Raw genomic sequence first — 18,447 nt, 5'->3', positions numbered from 1 at the left:
TGCAGAGACAGTAGAGCAGTTGCAGATGAAGGTTTCTTTATTGTGGGAGGTGTGGTGACCTCACGGAGGGTCAACAGCCCAGTGAGGTTCAACCCTATCCAGCTAGCAGTCAGAGCTGGGCGCTGCCTGACTCATTTCCCATCTCCCTCAGCGGGTCCCTGGGGAGTCACCATCACTCAGCAGATTCTGCATCAAACCTGAGGTCCTGGAGAACCTCGCTGATGGCTTCCATGGTTTTAATTACCCTATAAAAGTGGATGGGAACTATAAATAAAACCCAGATGGGGCAAGTTAGCCTCCACTGTGCAGCTCTGAGGGGGCTTTGGCAAGCCCTGGGCCCTCCTGCCCACCACCAAGCTTCTAGATGGCCTTAGGAGCCAGGAGGGCCATTTGGGTGCCTGGGAGTAGGGCTGGACCTGTAGGTCTCAGTGGGCAGAGAGAAAAGGCCATCTTGGGTGGGTATGTGCCATCAGGAGGGTGTACAGTATGATTGTGGCACACGTCGACGAGGTGTGTTTGGGAGGTGAGGGCAGGAATGTGGAGGTTTGTCCTTGGTGGGGTCTGGGTGACCGTGTCCAAGCTGTAAGTCCAGCCACATGAGTGGGATTGGTGTGTCTGAGATGTGCAGCTGTCCCAGAAATGAAGAGTGAGTCTGGTATGGAAATGGAGGGTGTGTGCACTAGGGGAATGTGCTGTGTGTCTGGGAACCACCAGGTGTGAACTCCAGTGTGCACACCCGTAGGGTCTGACAGTGCCAGCCCTAGGGCATACTTGGGTGGGAGTGTGCACCTGGACCATGTGCAAATCTAGTATGGCCAGCCCACTGGGAAGAGGCACTCACTTCATCTTCAGCTGGTGCAACTGTAGGGTGTCTTCCTGCCCTGTGAGCTCTTGTGTCCCCATCAGTTGCAGCAGGGCCACCTGGTGCAGGGGTGAGGGGAGGCAGCAGGGAGATATCACTGCAGGAAGAGGCCACCCCTGCCCTCCCACACACACATCAGGAAGAAACAACCAGAAAAGCAGCAAAGGGGTGGGGCCAGGGCGATGCTTTGCACAGGAGGAGCCTGGGATTCAGTTTAGAGACCTGGGTAGGCTGCACCTTGGCATGGGGTGGGACCAGCAGTCAGCCAGGGATTGGTTGCAGAGGAACAGGAGGTGGGGCCTCATGGTTTTGGGGGTCTCAGGGTGCTATAATCCCAGGGTAGAAGTAGGCCAAAAACCTAGACTAGGACTGAGATGTTCAAAGCAAGGGTGGGTGATCTGGAAATCCCTGTGTAGAATGTGATACAGGTGTGGCTTTGAGTGGATTTAGCCTGGGAATAGTGTATCTCAGCAGGATTGGCTATAGAGGCAATGGAACCCTAGGGAAGGAGTAGGTCCAGAACCTAGGCTAGGGTCCAGGATTATGGGGGGGGAGGGGGGGCTGAAAAACCCAGGTTGCCCCATATGCAGGGAGTTGAGCATTAAGCATTAAGAATAGCCAGAGGGGAGGAGCGTTGTGGGGGTGGGTGCAGGTCATCCAGGACAGGGAGCAGGGACTGGGATGGATGGACATGTTCTGGGACTAAAAGCCTGGAATGAAACCCTGCGGACAGGTGGAGACCAGGAGGTCGGAGAATCTCAAATGAAGCCTTAGAGGAAGATTGAGGTGGGGTGGGGTCTGGGACTCCAGGAACAGGGACTGTGACTATGTGGCCCAGAGTGGACCCAGCAGGCCCACTGGGAGAGATTACGTTTGGAGTAGGGGACAGGGCCTCACCGTGGCCAGGCGTGTCTGCTCCAGCTGCTGTAGGCTTCGCACGTGGCCCGCGAGCAGCGGCTGCGCTCTAGGGCCGGCCAGCTCGGCCTCCACCGCCAGCACCTCCCTGGAGGCAGCTGCGAAGGCCTGGGTCACCTCGTGCACTGTGCTCCGGTAGCTCGGGAAGTCGTATGGCGGGCCGCTGCGCAGGTACTGGTGGTGGCCTCTGCGGCAGGGTGGGTACTGAGGCTACGCCCCCAGGCTCACAGGCCCTGCACCCCCATCGGCCACCTGAAAGCCCTACCCCCTATCAAGTGTCCCTGGACCCGTGTGTGGAGGACAATGACTCCTGCAGAGGAACCCGACACTCCGCTGAGCTTGGGGAGGGGAGAGCCACCCCGCTGGGTGGGACCTGAGGAAGTGGAGATACACCCTGAGTCATCTCGCAAACCCCACCCCGCTTGGGCCCCAGCAGCTGCTCGGGGACCCAGCTCTGGCCCCGGCCTGCCTCCCTCCGGAGCAGGTAGGGCACTGAACCCTGCGACCCCGGCGCTGCCACTTACTCCTCCAGGCGGTGGAAGGCCTGCGCACGCTCAGCCTGCAACTGGTGGATGCGCTGCACCAGCGCCCGGATCGGGGCATCTTTCTACGGAGCAGGGGGCATGGCTGGGCATGAAGCCGGCGCTCCCGAACCTGTACCACCCACCCCGCTCCCATTCCTGCTCGGGCCCCGGGCTCACCCAAGGCCATGTTGGTTCCTTGAGCTCTGGGTCTCCTCTGACTGCCCCAGCTTCGGGCACCGTAGGGACCGCTGACTCAGCCTCGGCCTCGGCGGTGATCATGATTGCTCAGCCCTGGCCACGCTCGGGTGGCTGCTCTGTTGCGATAAGCGCCCCCTGTAGGCCTGGAGGCCTCTGGATCTCAGCCAGTGGCCAGCCACATGGGAAACCCCCGGAGCAGGGAGACTGGAAGACTGTGGACTTAGGCCAGACACCTTACCCCCACCCCAACCTTGTTTTGCCTTCTTTCATTTGTCCTTGAATGTATAGCATAGCAAGGCTATCTCTTGGTTTGTAGGCGTTTTATTATGCTAGGTCAACACATACCGACCTCACACAAAATTGGTATCCTATCACATAGTCTTACAAGGCTGTGACAAGAGTGGGGTTTCAACACAGCTTGACATTAGAGGTCAGGTAGGTCCAGGCGGCTTTAGTAGACTGTGAAAAGACCTCATAAATAATCTGAAGGGAGGAGTCTTGGGGCAGGGGTGAGGCCAACTAAAGTGGCCTCCAAACTTTCTGCTGGATTCACCAGTTTGACCTGAGACGCTTCCTTCTCCAGGGGTGGAAATGGGAAGATCATTAAGATGGTGGTGACCTGGCGCAGAGAAGGGGGGAGGGAGTGTGTGGTTTGACGGATGAAACTGAACTGAGATATGGAGTGACTGAGATTTCAGCATTAGCCGGCACTGCAGGTCTCAGCTATTCTTAGACATTTTCCAGGCCCAAGTTGTCACATACACCAAGCCCCAATTGTCCCAAGAAAGCATGGCCTCAGGGCATCCAGCCCTCGCCGGATTCGCAGAAGCATCATACAAAGTCATGAAAAATCACAAAGGTTTAGCCCTCCAAAATCATCAGGTGGGGCCTGTGTGTGCTTTTAAGATTCTAAACTGAGAACAGGTGTTTTCCACTCAGTGGGGTGTTCCTAACTTTCTGGAACCCACCCACACCTGAACACCCAAGGACTCACAAAACAAGGAGTCCCCAAGGGAGATACCCAACCCCTAGTCACCTTCCCCACTAAACAGACCAGCCACATGGACACCAGTTACTGCTCCAGTCAACAAAACAGAAACTTTATTGAGGCCCCAGCGTCACAGGGTTCAGGTAGAAGGCTGCCCTGTGGACCCAAGGAGTTGGTGGAGGGGCCTTATTTAACCTTCTTCTTGGGGCGCAGGTTGTTGGTGTGGCCGCACTTCTTCTTGCGGCAGTTGACAGCACGGGGGTGCAGGCGGGCGTAACACCTGAGCAGAGAAAGGAAGGATTGGTCAGGGCACCTGACTGCTCTCCACCAGGCCCCACCCCCAAGCATGCTTACTTGCGGCAGATCATCTTGTCGCAGTTGTACTTTTGCGCGAGCTGGCGGAGGGAGGGTTCGATGATGCCACCCCTGAGACGCAGCACCAAGTGCAGGGTGGACTCTATAGTAAATGAAGATTGGGGAGAAGCAGTGACTCATCCTGGGCCCAACAACTGGCCCACAGATGCAGGGCAGAGCCTTTGTGTGATGGCCACACCAGCCATTAGAGAGTCTGAGGCTAATAAATGCCAACATAGGTTTGCGCAGTGGCAGTATTGTAGCCAATGAGGTTTATCCAAGGCACAATTATTGCTAATAATAAAAAAAAATGCCAACAATGCTGTCCAGCTGGATTCCCAACAGGTAAGGTCATTTCTAAGTGGTGTGAGGCTGACCTTTTATTTTTGCTAGGCAGAACAGTTAAAGCTTGTTGCTGCAAAGAGTGGCACTGATTTCCTTTATAGTAGTTACATTTTTTAAAAAAATGTATTTTATTGATTTTTTACAGAGAGGAAGGGAGAGGGATAGAGAGTTAGAAACATTGATCAGCTGCCTCCTGCACACTCCCTACTGGGGATGTGCCTGCAACCAAGGTACATGCCCTTGACTGGAATCGAACCTGGGACCCTTCAGTCCGCAGGCCGACGCTCTATCCACTGAGCCAAACCGGTTAGGGCGTATAGTAGTTACATTTTTTTTTAAATAAAAAAAAACACGTTTTAAAAAAGAAAAGGTGGCCCTAGCTGGTTGCTCGATAGATAGAGCATCAGCCCTTGGACTGCAAGCTTGATCACCGGCCCTGGTCGGGGTAAAGTGCGGGAGGCAACCACATCAATGTGTCTCACGTCTATGTCTATCTCTACCCCTCCTTTCCACTCTCTAAAAATCAATGGGAACTATATCCTCGGGTGATGATTAACAACAAGAGGGAGAAAGATAAGGTGAACGAGAACATGGGAAACTACTGCCATTTGGAAACACAGGTACTGTTTTCCAGGGATGAAAACAGTACCTTGTAAAAGCAAGTCTCCCCCACCTCCTCTGATCCTCACCTTAAGGTCCACCCGCCTCTGCCCTGGCCACTATGGCTCAGTTGGTTGGAGCTTCATCCCCTACACCAAAAGGCTGCAGGTTTGATTCCTGGTCAGGGCACATAATTAAGTTTTGGGTGCATATGGGAAGGCAATGGATTGACACCCCCTCCCTTCTTCCACTCGAAAAGTCAATGGGAAAAATATCCCAGAGTGAGGATTAACAAACAAACCAAACAAGCATGTCTTCAGATGAAGCTTAAAAAGACAAAACAGCCCCAGCCAGTGTGCTCAATGGTGAGAGCACCAGCCACGGACTGGAGGGTCTTGTGTTCTATTCCCAGTCTAGGGCACATACTTGGTGCACATATCTGGTTTTCCAGTTCTTTCCCTGCACAATTTGGGGTGTGTGCAACCAATCAATGTTTCTCTCTTCCCCCCCTTCCCTAAAAAACAATGGGAAAACTATCCTCCGTGAGAATAAATAAAAAGACAAGAAAAACACCACTGACATCAATGTCCCACCTGGGCCCCAGGTTTTATGGGGCCCTGTTCAGCCAACACACACACAATACCTTTCTGAATATTGTAGTCTGAGAGAGTGCGACCATCCTCTAGCTGTTTGCCCGCAAAAATCAGACGCTGTTGGTCAGGTGGGATGCCTGGGGATTGAGAGAAACTCAGTTACTGAGGCTCTGGCAAGCATTACTGGCAGCTCCGCGCCCCCTCGCCCCCCTCCCCCCTTCTCCACCATTAACTCCAATCTGTCAGAAGGGAAACCCAGATAGAAATAAAATGCCTTCTTGAAATTATGCAGAAAAAGCATTGGCAAGGCCTCAGCACCCAAGGCTACCCAAACTTACCCTCCTTGTCTTGGATTTTAGCTTTGACATTCTCAATGGTGTCACTGGGCTCAACCTCAAGGGTGATGGTCTTGCCAGTCAGGGTCTTCACAAAGATCTGCATCTCTGCGTCTGCTGGGGAGGCAGGGACAAAGTAGGGAGTACTGTCAGGCCCGAGCATTTTTTTTTTTTAAATATATTTTATTGATTTTTTACAGAGAGGAAGGGAGAGAGATAGTCAGAAACATCGATCAGCTGCCTCCTGCACATCTCCCACTAGGGATATGCCTGCAACCAAGGTACATGCCCTTGACCGGAATCGAACCTGGGACCTTTCAGTCCTCAGGCCGACGCTCTATCCACTGAGCCAAACCGGTTTCGGCAGGCCCGAGCATCTTGAGCTGGGGGGCTGGCCTGCCCAAGCCCTGACTGCCAGTGCTGTCCCTGCATGGAGCCCACCTGTAGGCCTACCCCAGTGCCTGTAGCCTTCCAGCCCTCCAAGTCTGCAGATGCAAAGTACCTGGCCCAGGCACCATTTTGCCTTACACATTTCCCCCAAGTGTGATCTGGGGGTTCCATCAACCCATCCTCCCTCCCTTTCATCAACCCCTAACCACATCTCTACAAAGTACCCTTCCTGCAGTTTGGGTGGGAACCCCATCTTAATAGTCATTCCCCTCCAGGTCCTCTCCTCTCCAACTACAGCTCATACTCACTTTGGCTTCCTTCTCAGTTACCCCCAAACTTCTTAGGCCACACCTTTTGCCTTTGCTCCAACCCACCTGCCAACCACATTCCACATACTTGTTTACACAGGCATTTGTTTTCATTAAACACACACACACACCTACACCTACAAGATAGACACTACCAGCTTCTTCTTTACAAGTGTAGAAAAGGAGATAGGTGGAGACCCTACTTAGGGGGTGGGGATGAAGGTTTTAATACTTTTAAAGCACAAAGAAAAAGTTACATGCTTAAAATCCTACCCACTAATTTGGATCTGCACAAGACCAACCCTTCCCCCCCACCCCCCACCCCACCCCCACCCCGCTCCGAGGCCCTGTCAGATAGCTTAAGCCGGCGGCGCGGGCAAGCCATTCTCCCAAAGGCCGGTTCGCCTCCTGGGGCCCAAAACACTGGCCCAATACGCGCTACTTAGCCGACCCGCGGAGCCTGGCCCGCACGAACGGATTCTGGCCGCCCACTCCGCTGCCTCGGCCCCGCACCTCCCGCTCGACCCCGATCCGACGCGAACCCGCACGGACACTACCACCAACCTGCTCCGCCGCCTCGTTGACGAGAAAGAGGACGGCGGAACCGGAAACCGTCGAATCGCCGCCGAGAGCGCCTGCGCACTGAGTACGCTGCACGCGTGCGTCACAATTCGCGCCGCGCGTCCTGCCCCGCCCCGCCGCCGAGTTGTGCCCTGGAGAACGAAGCCCGGAGTGTCGCTCACCTGCTTCCGGGTGTGCACTTCCGCCCCGGGTCACCTGGGAAGTCGGCCACACTACCAGGTGTTTCTACCCGCTGTTTCAGGGTCGGCTGAAGACCCGACGTTGCGGGAACTCGAGTACTTATTGGGTGGAGTAGACTTTTGTGCTAAATCGAGGCATTAAGCAGAGGGTCTGCGGGTATAGAAAGCGGGGGTGTAGCAGGAAAGGTAGGAGGAGGCCTGGGACCCTTGGGAGCCACGTAGGTACCTAACACCCGGAGCCAGTTATTCTAAAATTTTCTGGCGGCTGTGCGCTGATGGATTTGAGGGCGGCGCGCCTGGGGAGCAGGGAGAACAGGTAGGATTGCTGCATCGGCTCAAGGAAATGGGGTGGGGTCCTGGCCGGTGTGGCTCAGTTGGTTGAGCGACTTGCTGTGCGCTGGTTGGATTTCTGGTCAGGGCAATGCCCAGGTTGTGGGTTCCATCCCGTATATAAGAAGCAACAAATCAATGTTTCTCTCTCACATGGTTGTTTCTCTCCCTGTCTCTCTAAAATCAATTTAAAAACATTATATTTAAAAAGAATATGGGGTGAGACCTAGCAGACTCCCGGATGGCTAAAAAGTGGCGGGCGTATGAAAGAGGTGAGGACCTAGAAGATTCTAGGGTCCTAGAAGTTACTCGTGGGTTTGGCAGAGTACCTCTTCATTTCTTTGAACTCTTCCCAGCGCCCTTATGGATCAGGCTAAAGCAAGTGCTTCAAAGTTTCAAGGACTGAGTTTCTAATGGGGAAGGGGACCATCTCAGTTCCCCAAGGAGCCTACCCAGCAACTAAAATCTGGAGGAGTTATTCAAGGAGGTAAGGTAGTGATTTTCAACCCGTGTGCCACAAGAATTTTTAAAACATTTTTTCTCATATCGGCAAAAATATACTTTATGTTGTGCCACAGAATTTTAGTATTAGTTTATGTGTTCCATGAGATGAAAAAGGCTGAAAATCGCGGAGGTAAAGAATAGTGTTGGAGCAATGGCTATAGGAACCTGGGTTATTATGTCTGCACCCCATCCTGTCCCACTTCCAGCACTTGTCCCCCTTCTGAGCTGATGGACACAAGGATGGAAGAAAGCCACTGCTGGGTACACCCTTCTCTTTTTAGTCTTTTTATTGATAACTTCCCAACAGCATCTGTAAACATCGGATACAAAAATATTCTGTTAAATTCTGTTTTCCAAGGTGGCTTGGCTTCACGGAGGCCCTGGGAGAGATCTGCAGGGCCCTCAGGGCTCACACCTTTGGTCAGACAAATGTGGGCTTTTATCACACTTGGGGCTGAGTGGATGGTCTTGAGCTTTCTACACCTGTTTCAGAAACCTCCTTGAGATACTGATTGGAGAAAGTATTCAATACTTTCCTTGGAGGAAGGGACAGGGAGACCAGAATTAGTAGGTGTGGGCGTGAACTGAGACATGATAGTGTTTGTCCACCTCAAGGAGGTCCTGACTGGGGGGCTGAGATGGGGGACATCTGGCTTTTGTCTTTGGGAACCTTTAAGTGTTGTTCAGAGCAGACCTCAGGCCTGGCTCTGGAAAAGATTCCTTGTGCCCAGCCCAACAACTCCAGCTGGCTGCTCAACCCCTGGCCTGGCAGAGGGTCTGCAGGAGAGAAATAGCCTCAGTGAAGGAGTGAGAATGACAGATTCCCCCATCCTGGGAGGGAGCCTTATCCCCCAGGGTGCCCTGGGTGACAGAATAGGGTGGCAAAGCTGACCATTTCCAGGCAGGGTTATCTGCTGCCACCTTAGACACCTGGAGAGACCTGGGACCCCTTGGAGTGCCTGGGAACAGAGCTACTGGCCCGGCATCTGCTTATCATCCATCTGGCTGTGGTCATTGATGGCAGGGGAGTTGGGCTGGATTTGGGACAGGTCCTCGAATCCAGGGCTGAGGGAGGGTGAGATGGTATCTGGGCTCGTGTCACAGGAACCTGTGCTCTGTTCCGAGGTGGCAATGGTGGTCGTGGTGCTGGGCGGGATGGGGTCTTCATCGTCGTCCTCCAGGAGGGATGCCTCTGGGACGTCTGGGGGAAAGTGGCCCAGGAGTTGGCTTAGTCACCATGATGAGGGATTAACTGGACCTGTGACCCCCTGACAGCAACCCCCACCCACCCTGCCATGGGGCATGACTTCATCCATTTTACAAAAGAGGGAACTGAGGCCCAGGCAGGTGAGACGCCTCCAAAGTGAGGTAAGGACTCAGGTTCTCTGGATCAGGCTGATATGGGTCCTGGGGTCAAGCCTGAGCCTGGCTCTGCCCTCAACTGTGTCACCTGAGTCGGGCCCCTCACCTGCCCTTGCCTTAGCTCCCTCCTGGACAAATTGGGGCTGATGGCAATGGCACTGCCTCTACCTCTGGTTGTCTGTGGGGTGGGAGCTGTTGGCCCATTCAGCACCTGGGTTAAACTGAGGCTCAGTGTAAGGGAACACTGTGTTTCCTCTGACAAGCAGGTGCCCCTCTGGGCCTCAGTTTTGCCATGTGAAATGGGGATAGGCCCCCACCTCACAGCTGGTTATGGGTAACAGCCTATTTGTAAGGGTATGTAGCACTCACTGGGGCAAGAATTGCTATTGTTCTTGTCCCTGCCACCTCCCCCCAGAGAGGGGACCCTGTCCCAGGACTCTTTGGACCCATTACCCACCAGCTCCAGAAGTGACCTTCCAAAAGCCAGCCCTGGGCTCAAGAAGGTGGCATCCAAGGGTTGCAGAGACCAGACATGGGGCACAGGAGCCCTGGGTGACACTTACGGCTGAAGGCCTCTGGGTACTGCCTGGCCAGCTTCCCTTTCAGGGTCCTGCAGGGTAAGAGAAGGCACATAGGCTGAACCCATTGAGCAGATAGGCTGGGCCACATGCAGGCTAGCAACCCTTGCTGTCAGCTCTGGGTGAGTGGGTGGTGGGAACTTCCCCCTCATTGCTTGTCACACTGTGCTCCTGGACTGGAGAGAGGCCCAGGCACTCAGCCCTGCAAAACACCCACCCTCGGAGTGGGCACCCTCGGTGAGGGTGTCTGTGTTAGGGCCAGGCTGAGGCCCAATGAGCAGATCGGTGGAGGTGAGAAATGCTGGCTCCCCATACCCTAAAACCCAGCAATCTGATACGTTTCTTGAGAGAAAATCTAGGTAGAGGGATGGGGGGCAGGAGGCCGGCTTTTCACTGTTTGCTCTTTGCCTGCCTTTTTTGCATCATGTGTCTGGTGCTATATTGCATTTTTTCAAAAGATAAATAAAATTCAAATTCAGAAACTTTGTGATTTTTATGTCAGGAGTTCAAATCTTGGATGCTAAGTGCAAGATGAAGCCTTGAAAAACCAGCGAGTTGGATCTGCCCTTGATGTGTTACTCTGTTAGGTGGAGGGCCCTGTTGAGGAGGGGAGGACCGGGCCTCGGAGCGGGGGAGGGGGAGGCAGAGGCCAGCGGGGCCACGTTCGTACCTGATCCTGCGGAAGATGCTGTCCAGGTCCCGCTTCATCTCCGTCAGGGTCCTCGTGTGGTGCAGGAAGCGCTCGCTCATCTGCTGCAGGCGGGCGTTTGACAGGTTGTTGAAGTTCACCAGCATCTCGTTGGTTTTCTCAAAGCGGTCCAGCCTGGTAGCAGAGGCCACCAATGCTTCTGGTCAGTCTCCAGGGCTCTGCCAACTGAGTATGCTAAGCCCTTTTCCTGTTCCATGACCTTTGCATGTGCCATTCCCTTGTCCTTGTCCCACAGGGCTCTACTTGATTGAGCCACATGGCAAACTACTATTCAAACTTCAAAACCCTACTCATGTGTGCTTTTCTCATGTAGCTTTCACTGTCCCTCTCAGACTCCTCTGACTCCCTTAACCTCAGATAGTTTCTCTGGCCTAAACCTGATACTATGGTGCCAGGAAGGTTTGTGTCTGGTTTTGTCTCCCCTCACGATAGTATTTCTCCAGGGCCAGGTCTGAGTCTGACATAAAGAACTAGGAGAGCCCGGCCAGCATGGCTCAGTGGTTGAGCATTGACCTATGGACTAGGACAGTGATGGCGAACCTATGACACGTGTGTCAGAGGTGACACGTGAACTCATTTTTTTGGTTTATTTTTGTTAAATGACATTTATATATATAAAATAAATATCAGAAATTTAAATCTTTGTTTTACTATGGTTGCAAATATCAAAAAAATTCTATATGTGACACGGCACCAGAGTTAAGTTAGGGTTTTTCAAAATGCTGACATGCCGAGCTCAAAAGGTTCGCCATCACTGGACTAGGAGGTCATGGTTCGATTCCCAGTTGGGGCACATGCCAGGTTGTAGGCTCGATCCCCACTGTGGGATGTGCAGAAGGCACCTGATCAATGATTCTCTCTCATCATTGATGTTTCTATCTCTCTCCCTCTCCCTTCCTGTCTGAAATCAATAAAAATATATTTTTAAAAAAAGAACTAGGAGAAAGAGGAGTATTGCTCATACTCAGCAACCCTGACACAGAGCGAGAAGAGTATCAGGTTCATACTGTGTCAAATGGAGGGGAGAACCTTCAGCCTAAAGGCACAAAAATGCTCTGGCCAGTTTTGCTCAGTGATGAGAGTGTCGGCCCATGGAGTGAAGGGTCCCAGTCAAGAGCATGGACCTAGGTTGCAGGTTCGAGCCCCATCCCCAGTTGGGGCCCACGTGGGAGGCAACTAATGGCTATGTCTCTCTCTCTCCCCCTTCCTCCCTCCCTTTCACTCTCTCTAAAAATCAATGGAAAAAATATTCTCGGGTGAGGATTAAAAAAAAAAAAAAAGATACAAAAATGAAACCCCAAGATTGTGTTAGCCCTTCCTCCCCAAAGATCAGGCCAAATCAGAATGGGGCTGCAGTAGCCATAGTGCCAAGCCCAGGGAGAGCAAAAGGGCATTTATGGCCCCTCCAAGAGACCCCAGATGCTCTGCAGACAGTCTGGGCTCTGAGACACCAGGCTCCCAACAGGAAGTCAGCCCACCAGCTACCTTATATCCCCCATCCTATCCTCCCAACTTTTTACCCTAGCCGTGGGACAGGAGCTGCTGTGGTCTTTGCCAAGCCATCCACAGCTGCAAAACCATCCTAAAGCCCTGTTTCCTGTGCCACGGCCTCACCTCAGGCCATGAAAAAATTTACTTTGGAGTCAGCCAGCAGCTTTGCTCATTTCCTTCATTTTACCACCAGTGTGGGGCCTGGGTAGGGGTGGGCAGGGCAAGAATGCTGGCCAGCAAAATGGATTCCTTCCCACACCTGGGCCCAGGCCCTTGGCCACCACTCACATGTTTTTCTGGGCCAGGATGATGGCGTTGACATCATCCACATTCACCATGCTCAGGATGCGGCTGCAGAAGACCCTCGAGGCCGAGGCCGGGGGGTCCATCTCTTCCTCCTCCACCACTGCCTGAAACAGGCAGGAAGAAAGTCTTCGGTCTGCATCAGGCACTGGGGAAGATGGGACAAAGAGAAGGGGCTGGGAACCCCACAGGCTGCTAAAGTGAGTCAGTCTTGCCACCTGAGCCTCAGTGTTGACATCTTGGGAATGCAGGGTTTTTGAGAACTCCAGGAGGTTATATTTATAATTTGCACCTAAATACATCAGAATCCCATCTCTCCTCCACACCCACTCTCAATGTGCCCAAGGCCACCAGCACCTTCCTCATGCACTGATCTGCCTGCCTCCTCCCACCAACCCCCTCCCCCGCCTTTACCCAGTCCCACTTCAGGGCCTTTGCACCTGCTGTCCCCACAGCTAGAACATGCTTGGCTGCCCCCTCAGATTACCACCACGTCCAGGGTCTTCTCTCCCAGAAGTCTTGATGACTACCCTTACTCTGGTCACTCTCATCACTGCACCTTGTTTTGTTTCACTGGCTCATTTCTGTCTGAAATTATCTTAGTTGACCTGTTTGCCTGTCATCCCACAGCAATACCAGCTCCAAGAGAGTCAAGGCCTGTGTCTCTTGCTTGTTTGCTGTCTTCAGAGCCCAGCCCAGAACCTGGCTCACATCAAGGGATCACCAGAACTTCATTTGGCAGAGGCAAACAAGACCTTCCAAACTCTGCTCTGACGCTAGACTTTTAACATCAAATTAAAGCCAAGAATTTTAGGCCCTTGCAGCCAGGCTGTGGGCCCCAGCAACGCAGATGGCTCTGTGGTTCTCAGCTTCCCTGGCACACATAACCATTCCAGTGGGTGGGGGCTTTCTGGATCAGGCTAGGGCAGGAAAGCCACAGCTTTAGCACTGACCCTCCTGGTGGGGGCTTCAGGAAAATCCCAGAATTGCGACATAGCTTGGTTCTGGGCCCACACATTTAATGGCTAATAGAAAGGCCCACTTGCCATTGGCAAAGATTTACACACGGATCAGAAAGGGCTTTCAGATTCCACTTACTCCACCCTCTACTGAGCACCAACTTTAAGCTAAACAAGGTACAACTTTATACATGGGAACTGTTACCATATTAATATTCGAGAAAACTGAAGCTCAGAGACTAACCACTGGGCCATTATCACAGACAATAAACCTGAGTCACAACTCAAATGCCCATAGTACACAGGATCTACAAAGGCATGAATCTGCAGAGGTGTTCAGTATCTACCCATGACAGCACAGCAGCTTCTTAAAGCAGTTGCTTCCTTAACGGACTTCTGATTTTTTCCAGGAAAAAAATGGAAGATTTTTTTTCTTCTGTGAAATCGTCTAACTTACAAATGTTAGCAAATAAACATCATGGAGGCCAAGAGGATTTGTGCCCTGAATCTGGCTAGCAGGTTGCAGCTCCCACCTGCCTCTGGAAATAAGCTGCCACACCTGGTGAAACCCTACCCCTCTGCCAGTATCACTGTTTATTGAGCTCCCACCATGTGCCAGGTACAGGCATCCAGTCTCTACATTTCAAGAAAAGCATGTTCATGTATAAACAGGATACTTAGGCTAAAAGGTCAGAGCCGTGGGGGGGGGGCGGGGGCGGGGGGGGGGGGGGGGACCCATAGCTAAAGTCTAGCAGGCAGGATTTGGACCTGCAGGAAATGGTTCTGCTACAAAGTAGGGCTCTTTCCTGTATCTGGCTTCCAGATGTGAGGGATTCAAGGCACATCCCTCCACTCCCAGCTGCCTCTCTCAGGAAGGCTTCCTTGACTAACAGTCTGGATCGAAAAAGGGTGGAAACGACCCAAAAAGGTATCTGGGCCCTGCTCCAAATATATTTGAGGGAAACACACAGAGAGGGAAGTTGTGTGACCTCGCGACAGTCACCTCACCTCAATCAGTTTTTTCATCCAGAAAATGGTAAAAAAAATCAGAATCTCACAGTGCTGATCCCTTTTAGTTACATCTTTTTAGACTCCACTCTGTGACGGTCCCAACAGTGATAAAAAGTTGAACTATAGAGTAGGCCGTTTCTCCAAGGGGAGTGTAAAGAAGTCCTAGGACGGACGTGGGAATTAGGGTCTTGAGGAGGGCCTCCCCGGTGCTTCCAAGTATATGAGTAAATTTAATCCCCAATTACCCCTACAAGACAGACACTATCATTCCTCTCCGAGGGCAACTAAAGCTCACATTGGTGGGCTCCGTCGCCCAAGGTCAAATGGCGAGGAGTCGAGGCGCCATGATTCCACCCAGGTCATTTAACAAAATAATTTGGCCACCCAAGCTCAGCAAAACCCCGCAGTGGGGGCGGGACCCGCATATACCCCCACGCCCCACCCCTGCAAAGCGGGAAACAGGCCCAAGCAGAGCAATGCCCGATTCTGGGTGACACTGCCCAGTCTGAACACAGGCGGCCCCAGCTCTTGCCCCCCGGACCCGGATCCACTGAACATACAGGGAAACTGAGGCCTGTGTACAGGAGAGGTGCCCAGAAGTGTCCAGTGGCACTCCCCACCCCGCGACAGCCCGGGGGCCGCGCCCGACCTGGCCTGGCTCCCCAGCGGTCCCGGCGGCCCCGGCCCCACCCCAAACTCGGCCCCGGCGTCGGTGGCAGCGGCACCTGCACATCTGGCGGCCTTGCTTGCGCTTCCGGGATGGCGCCCGCGTCGCCGTGACGTCACCACGCACCTTGCGTACGAGCTAGCGAGGAGGCTAGAATCCCGGAACCAACTTGGGTACGTGGAGGCGCGGCAGGAAGGGGTGGGGCTCATACGCAGCTCCCGTTCGCGTGTGCGTCACAATGCACAGCCAGTCGAGCCGTCCCTATCGCGCCTGCGTAGTTTCCAAAGCCCGAGCTACGAGGCAAAGCGGAAGTGGGTGGACGAGGCAGAAAGACATCCGATTTTATAGATGGTAAGACAGGTCTGAGAGCGGCAGGCAGTTCCCCAATGTCACACAATGCTCCAGTGGCCTGTGGTTGACCCAGACTCAAGTGTCTTGCTTTCCAGGCTTGGAATCAGACTCATCTGGGTTCAAAAATCCCTACTCTGCTTTTTGCTGCCTTTTTTTTTTTTTTTTTTCTGGTGCAGGATCCCATTTAGTTACATCTTTTTAGACTCCTCCACTCTGTGACAGTTCCTCAGTCTTTCTTAATCTTTTATGACCTTGATACTTTTGAAGACCACTGCTTTTGTAGAATACTTATCAACATAGGCTTAGCCAATGTTTCCTCAGGATTAGACCGAAATTAAGGAGGTTAGGCAGGAATCATAGAAGCGATGTTGTGTCCTCAATGCATCATATTAGGAGGCACGCGATGTTGACTGATGGATGACTTGCTTTTGGCAGTGTCTTGCCAGTTTCTCAATCAAGTTGTTATTTTAGCCTTTGCAATTAATAAATATCTTATGGGGAGATACCTTAGACCATGCAAAGACCATAGGGTTTTGTTTTAAATATATTTTGTATTGACTTCAGAGTGGAAGGGAAAGAGAAAGATAGAAACATCAATAATGAGAGAGAATCATTGATCAGCTGCCTCCTGCACGTCCCCTGCTGGGGATCTAGCCCGCAACCCGGGCATGTGCCCTTGACCGAAATCTAACAGGGGACCCTTCAGTCCCTAGGCTGACACTCTATCCACTGAGCCAAACCAGCTAGGGTGACCCTAGGTTTTCTTTGTGTGTGTGTGTGTGTGTGTGTGTGTGTGTGTGTGTTTTTAACATTAAAACATTTTTTCATCCACTAGTTTTAGCATCTATCCATGGCTCTTTCTGGCAACAATTATTACTATGATGTTTGTATAATAGTGATTGTGTGTATATGTTTTTAATTGTAATTCTATTTAAACAAGAGCTGTCCATTCTCCAATTATGTATTTAGTCACATATTTATATCACTATGAACTATAGTGAATACCTTTTATTCTGTGTGTTATAATTAATTTCTATATTATTTATTTTGCTGCTCCTTTAAGTTAGCTCCTATTCCTTTTAATATATCTCCATCTTTCTCTGAGCATTTTCTTACTTTTTCCTTGCTTGTTTTGAAATATTGTTGGAATCAGCCATTTCTCCAAGAAGCCTGGTTCCTTTTTTTTTATAGACTGGTATTTAAAAACCAGGCTCTGAGTGCTGGGTGTGCTCACTGCTTAGAGACTCTCTCAGCTGTCAGAATTAGATTTGTATGTCTACTAACCCATGCATACACACATCTCTATTTACTACTATATTTGTCCCTTTGTGTATATACTGAAAATCATGAGCAAAATGGGGCAAGTAGTAATTGCTCAATAAATGCTAACAATTCATTATCATTAGTTGAGGCCTTACAGTATGTGTATGCTACATTATAATGTTTCTGGTTCTCAGTTTGTTAACTGTGAGCCTGGATGATCACAGCATCTGCTCCTTAAGGTTGTTGAAAGCTTGGGAGATACACACATGCCTGTGGGCACATAGAAGACTCTTGAAGAGCCCTGAAATTGGATGTATCTGAGTTCTAATTTTCAATTCTGTCACATCCTAGTTGGATGGCCTTGTGCAAGTGGCTTAACTTTATAAAATCATGCATGTAAGTTCCTTACAACAGGCTTGGCCCACTGTAAGTCCTTGGTAAACTGTATTATTACCCCCCCCCCCCCCCCCACACACACACTGCTGCCTTCATTCACTGAAAAGTTAACAAGGATGAAGATTCTTATATATTCAGTTTAACAAACAGTTTTAAACCCTCTAAACACCCCCTCTCGATGTGGCCCATATTCTGGGGATCCAGAAAGTACTTCATCCAGTCCCTGCCTAGCCCTGGAGGGCAAAGGGAGACAGAGTCTGACACAAACATTCCTAGCCCCAAATGCCACAGTCCTGGGCTAGAAGGAGGAGAGACTCAAAGCTAGAGGAACCTGAAGAGTGGGGTACATTTTTGGGTACAAGGAAGCAAGTATATCTGGATGGGATTTTGAGGTAGGATTAGGAGTATTCTAGTTGCTGACATTCATTCAGGGCTGAGGGAATCACAGGAGCAAAGGTAGCATAGTGGGAAAGCACATAGGACTTGCTCTTTGTAAGGATTGTGGAGCTCAGTGATGCAGACAGCAGCCAGTGCTGGGAGGAGTCCAGGTTGGGGGCTGCCGGGAAAAGTGAAACCATGGCTCTGTGTGCAGGCTGCAGCAGAAGAGACCCAGGCTGGATAAATCAAGCTTTTCAATGGGTCTCTTGGGCTCAGTTAAAGGCCAGGAAACATTTATGAGGGTCCTGGAAGGGAGTGGGGCTGTATATTGACACCAAAAGGGACTTGGCCAGTCCCAAATGTTTTGTGCTCAGTGGAGTGGAGACAAGAAAAATATTTTTCTCCTTTGTCTGTTTGAGGGAGAGGATGGGAAGTGAATGAAACACTCAGCCAGCCCAGTGCTGGGGACATTGGTGATGGGAAGGTCTAAGTCTGGGGACTAGAAGTCTCTCTCTGCCACATTTTTCAGTTTTATTTTCTACATAGCACTCATCACAGCTGAAATTAGATACTTATTTACATTATTGCTTGTGCAGTATCTAGCTCCCTGGCTGGAATAGAAGGTCAGTGGAGGAAGAGACCTGGCCCATTGTGCCCTTCATAAGTAACCTTGAATAAGATAATTAACTTCTCTGTGCCTTGGTTTGCCCATTTGTCGAATGAGGATAGTAAGAGTCTTTCCAAACTACAAGCATCCAATCCTAAAGAAGGCAAGAGAGAGAAAAGGAGCATAAAGAAGGTATGACAGAGAAGAAACACATGAGAAGGCAGATTAAGTCCAAACATGTCTGTATTAAAGTTAAAGAGATCTGATGCCCCAGTTAAAAGACAAAGATGCCCTGGATCAAAAAACAAAAACTGGTTCTATACTACTTTCAAGAGAGACATGCACAACATAAGGATAAAGAAAGA

At 51.3% G+C, this 18,447-nt stretch overlaps 3 protein-coding genes and 1 non-coding gene across 8 annotated transcripts; 1 reads left to right on the top strand and 3 right to left on the bottom strand.

Annotated features, from left to right (window-relative positions):
- Positions 1–19: 19 nt before the first annotated feature.
- REX1BD (required for excision 1-B domain containing) lies at positions 20–2,600 on the bottom strand. Its single transcript, XM_070414064.1, has 5 exons — positions 2,479–2,600; positions 2,302–2,384; positions 1,760–1,964; positions 842–921; positions 20–245 (listed from the first exon to the last, which is right to left on the bottom strand). The coding sequence occupies exons 1-5, from the start codon at positions 2,578–2,580 to the stop codon at positions 173–175; spliced, it is 543 nt and encodes a 180-aa protein (XP_070270165.1). The 5' UTR covers positions 2,581–2,600; the 3' UTR covers positions 20–172.
- Positions 2,601–3,578: 978 nt separating this feature from the next.
- On the bottom strand, positions 3,579–7,044 carry UBA52 (ubiquitin A-52 residue ribosomal protein fusion product 1). Its single transcript, XM_070416460.1, has 5 exons — positions 6,977–7,044; positions 5,718–5,831; positions 5,430–5,516; positions 3,842–3,944; positions 3,579–3,767 (listed from the first exon to the last, which is right to left on the bottom strand). Exons 2-5 carry the CDS (start codon positions 5,818–5,820, stop codon positions 3,674–3,676), a joined length of 387 nt encoding a protein of 128 aa, XP_070272561.1. The 5' UTR covers positions 5,821–5,831; positions 6,977–7,044; the 3' UTR covers positions 3,579–3,673.
- Positions 4,079–4,220, top strand: LOC139011977 (U4 spliceosomal RNA). Its single transcript, XR_011471767.1, has one exon. It is a non-coding gene; the product is annotated as a U4 spliceosomal RNA (small nuclear RNA).
- Positions 7,045–8,260: 1,216 nt separating the features above from the next.
- On the bottom strand, positions 8,261–15,242 carry KXD1 (KxDL motif containing 1). Of its 5 annotated transcripts, none has more exons than XM_070416454.1 (5): positions 15,146–15,242; positions 12,436–12,598; positions 10,618–10,770; positions 9,933–9,979; positions 8,261–9,208 (listed from the first exon to the last, which is right to left on the bottom strand). In XM_070416454.1, exons 2-5 carry the CDS (start codon positions 12,534–12,536, stop codon positions 8,979–8,981), a joined length of 531 nt encoding a protein of 176 aa, XP_070272555.1. In that variant the 5' UTR covers positions 12,537–12,598; positions 15,146–15,242; the 3' UTR covers positions 8,261–8,978. The 5 variants fall into 5 exon arrangements, with proteins under 5 accessions (XP_070272555.1, XP_070272557.1, XP_070272558.1 ...); XM_070416456.1 differs by having other exon boundaries at positions 12,436–12,557; positions 15,146–15,233; XM_070416457.1 differs by lacking the exon at positions 15,146–15,242 and adding an exon at positions 15,070–15,112 and having other exon boundaries at positions 12,436–12,557.
- Between the last annotated feature and the right edge of the window lie 3,205 nt (positions 15,243–18,447).

This window comes from Myotis yumanensis, unplaced genomic scaffold, assembly GCF_028538775.1.
Source record: "Myotis yumanensis isolate MYYU_CA2020_CCGP unplaced genomic scaffold, mMyoYum1.0.hap1 SCAF_5, whole genome shotgun sequence".
In the NCBI taxonomy this organism is placed as follows: Eukaryota; Metazoa; Chordata; class Mammalia; order Chiroptera; family Vespertilionidae; genus Myotis; species Myotis yumanensis.
Note: the sequence above shows the minus strand (reverse complement) of the source record. Positions and strands in the feature narration are given on the sequence as shown.

What these genes read in the sequence shown, in the direction of transcription:
- REX1BD (XM_070414064.1), bottom strand. Translation starts at nt 2,580, where the DNA reads ATGATCACCGCCGAGGCCGAGGCTGAGTCAGCGGTCCCTACGGTGCCC. An exon ending in AGGAACCAACATGGCCTTGG is followed by an intron (nt 2,385 to 2,478) that starts GTGAGCCCGGGG and finishes CCTGCTCCGTAG; the next exon opens with AAAGATGCCCCGATCCGGGC. An exon ending in AGCAGACACGCCTGGCCACG is followed by an intron (nt 922 to 1,759) that starts GTGAGGCCCTGT and finishes CCCCTGCACCAG; the next exon opens with GTGGCCCTGCTGCAACTGAT.
- KXD1 (XM_070416454.1), bottom strand. Translation starts at nt 12,536, where the DNA reads ATGGACCCCCCGGCCTCGGCCTCGAGGGTCTTCTGCAGCCGCATCCTG. An exon ending in ATCCTGGCCCAGAAAAACAT is followed by an intron (nt 10,771 to 12,435) that starts GTGAGTGGTGGC and finishes CTCTGCTACCAG; the next exon opens with GCTGGACCGCTTTGAGAAAA. An exon ending in AGCATCTTCCGCAGGATCAG is followed by an intron (nt 9,980 to 10,617) that starts GTACGAACGTGG and finishes CTTACCCTGCAG; the next exon opens with GACCCTGAAAGGGAAGCTGG.
- UBA52 (XM_070416460.1), bottom strand. Translation starts at nt 5,820, where the DNA reads ATGCAGATCTTTGTGAAGACCCTGACTGGCAAGACCATCACCCTTGAG. An exon ending in TAAAATCCAAGACAAGGAGG is followed by an intron (nt 5,517 to 5,717) that starts GTAAGTTTGGGT and finishes CTCAATCCCCAG; the next exon opens with GCATCCCACCTGACCAACAG. An exon ending in GACAAGATGATCTGCCGCAA is followed by an intron (nt 3,768 to 3,841) that starts GTAAGCATGCTT and finishes TTCTCTGCTCAG; the next exon opens with GTGTTACGCCCGCCTGCACC.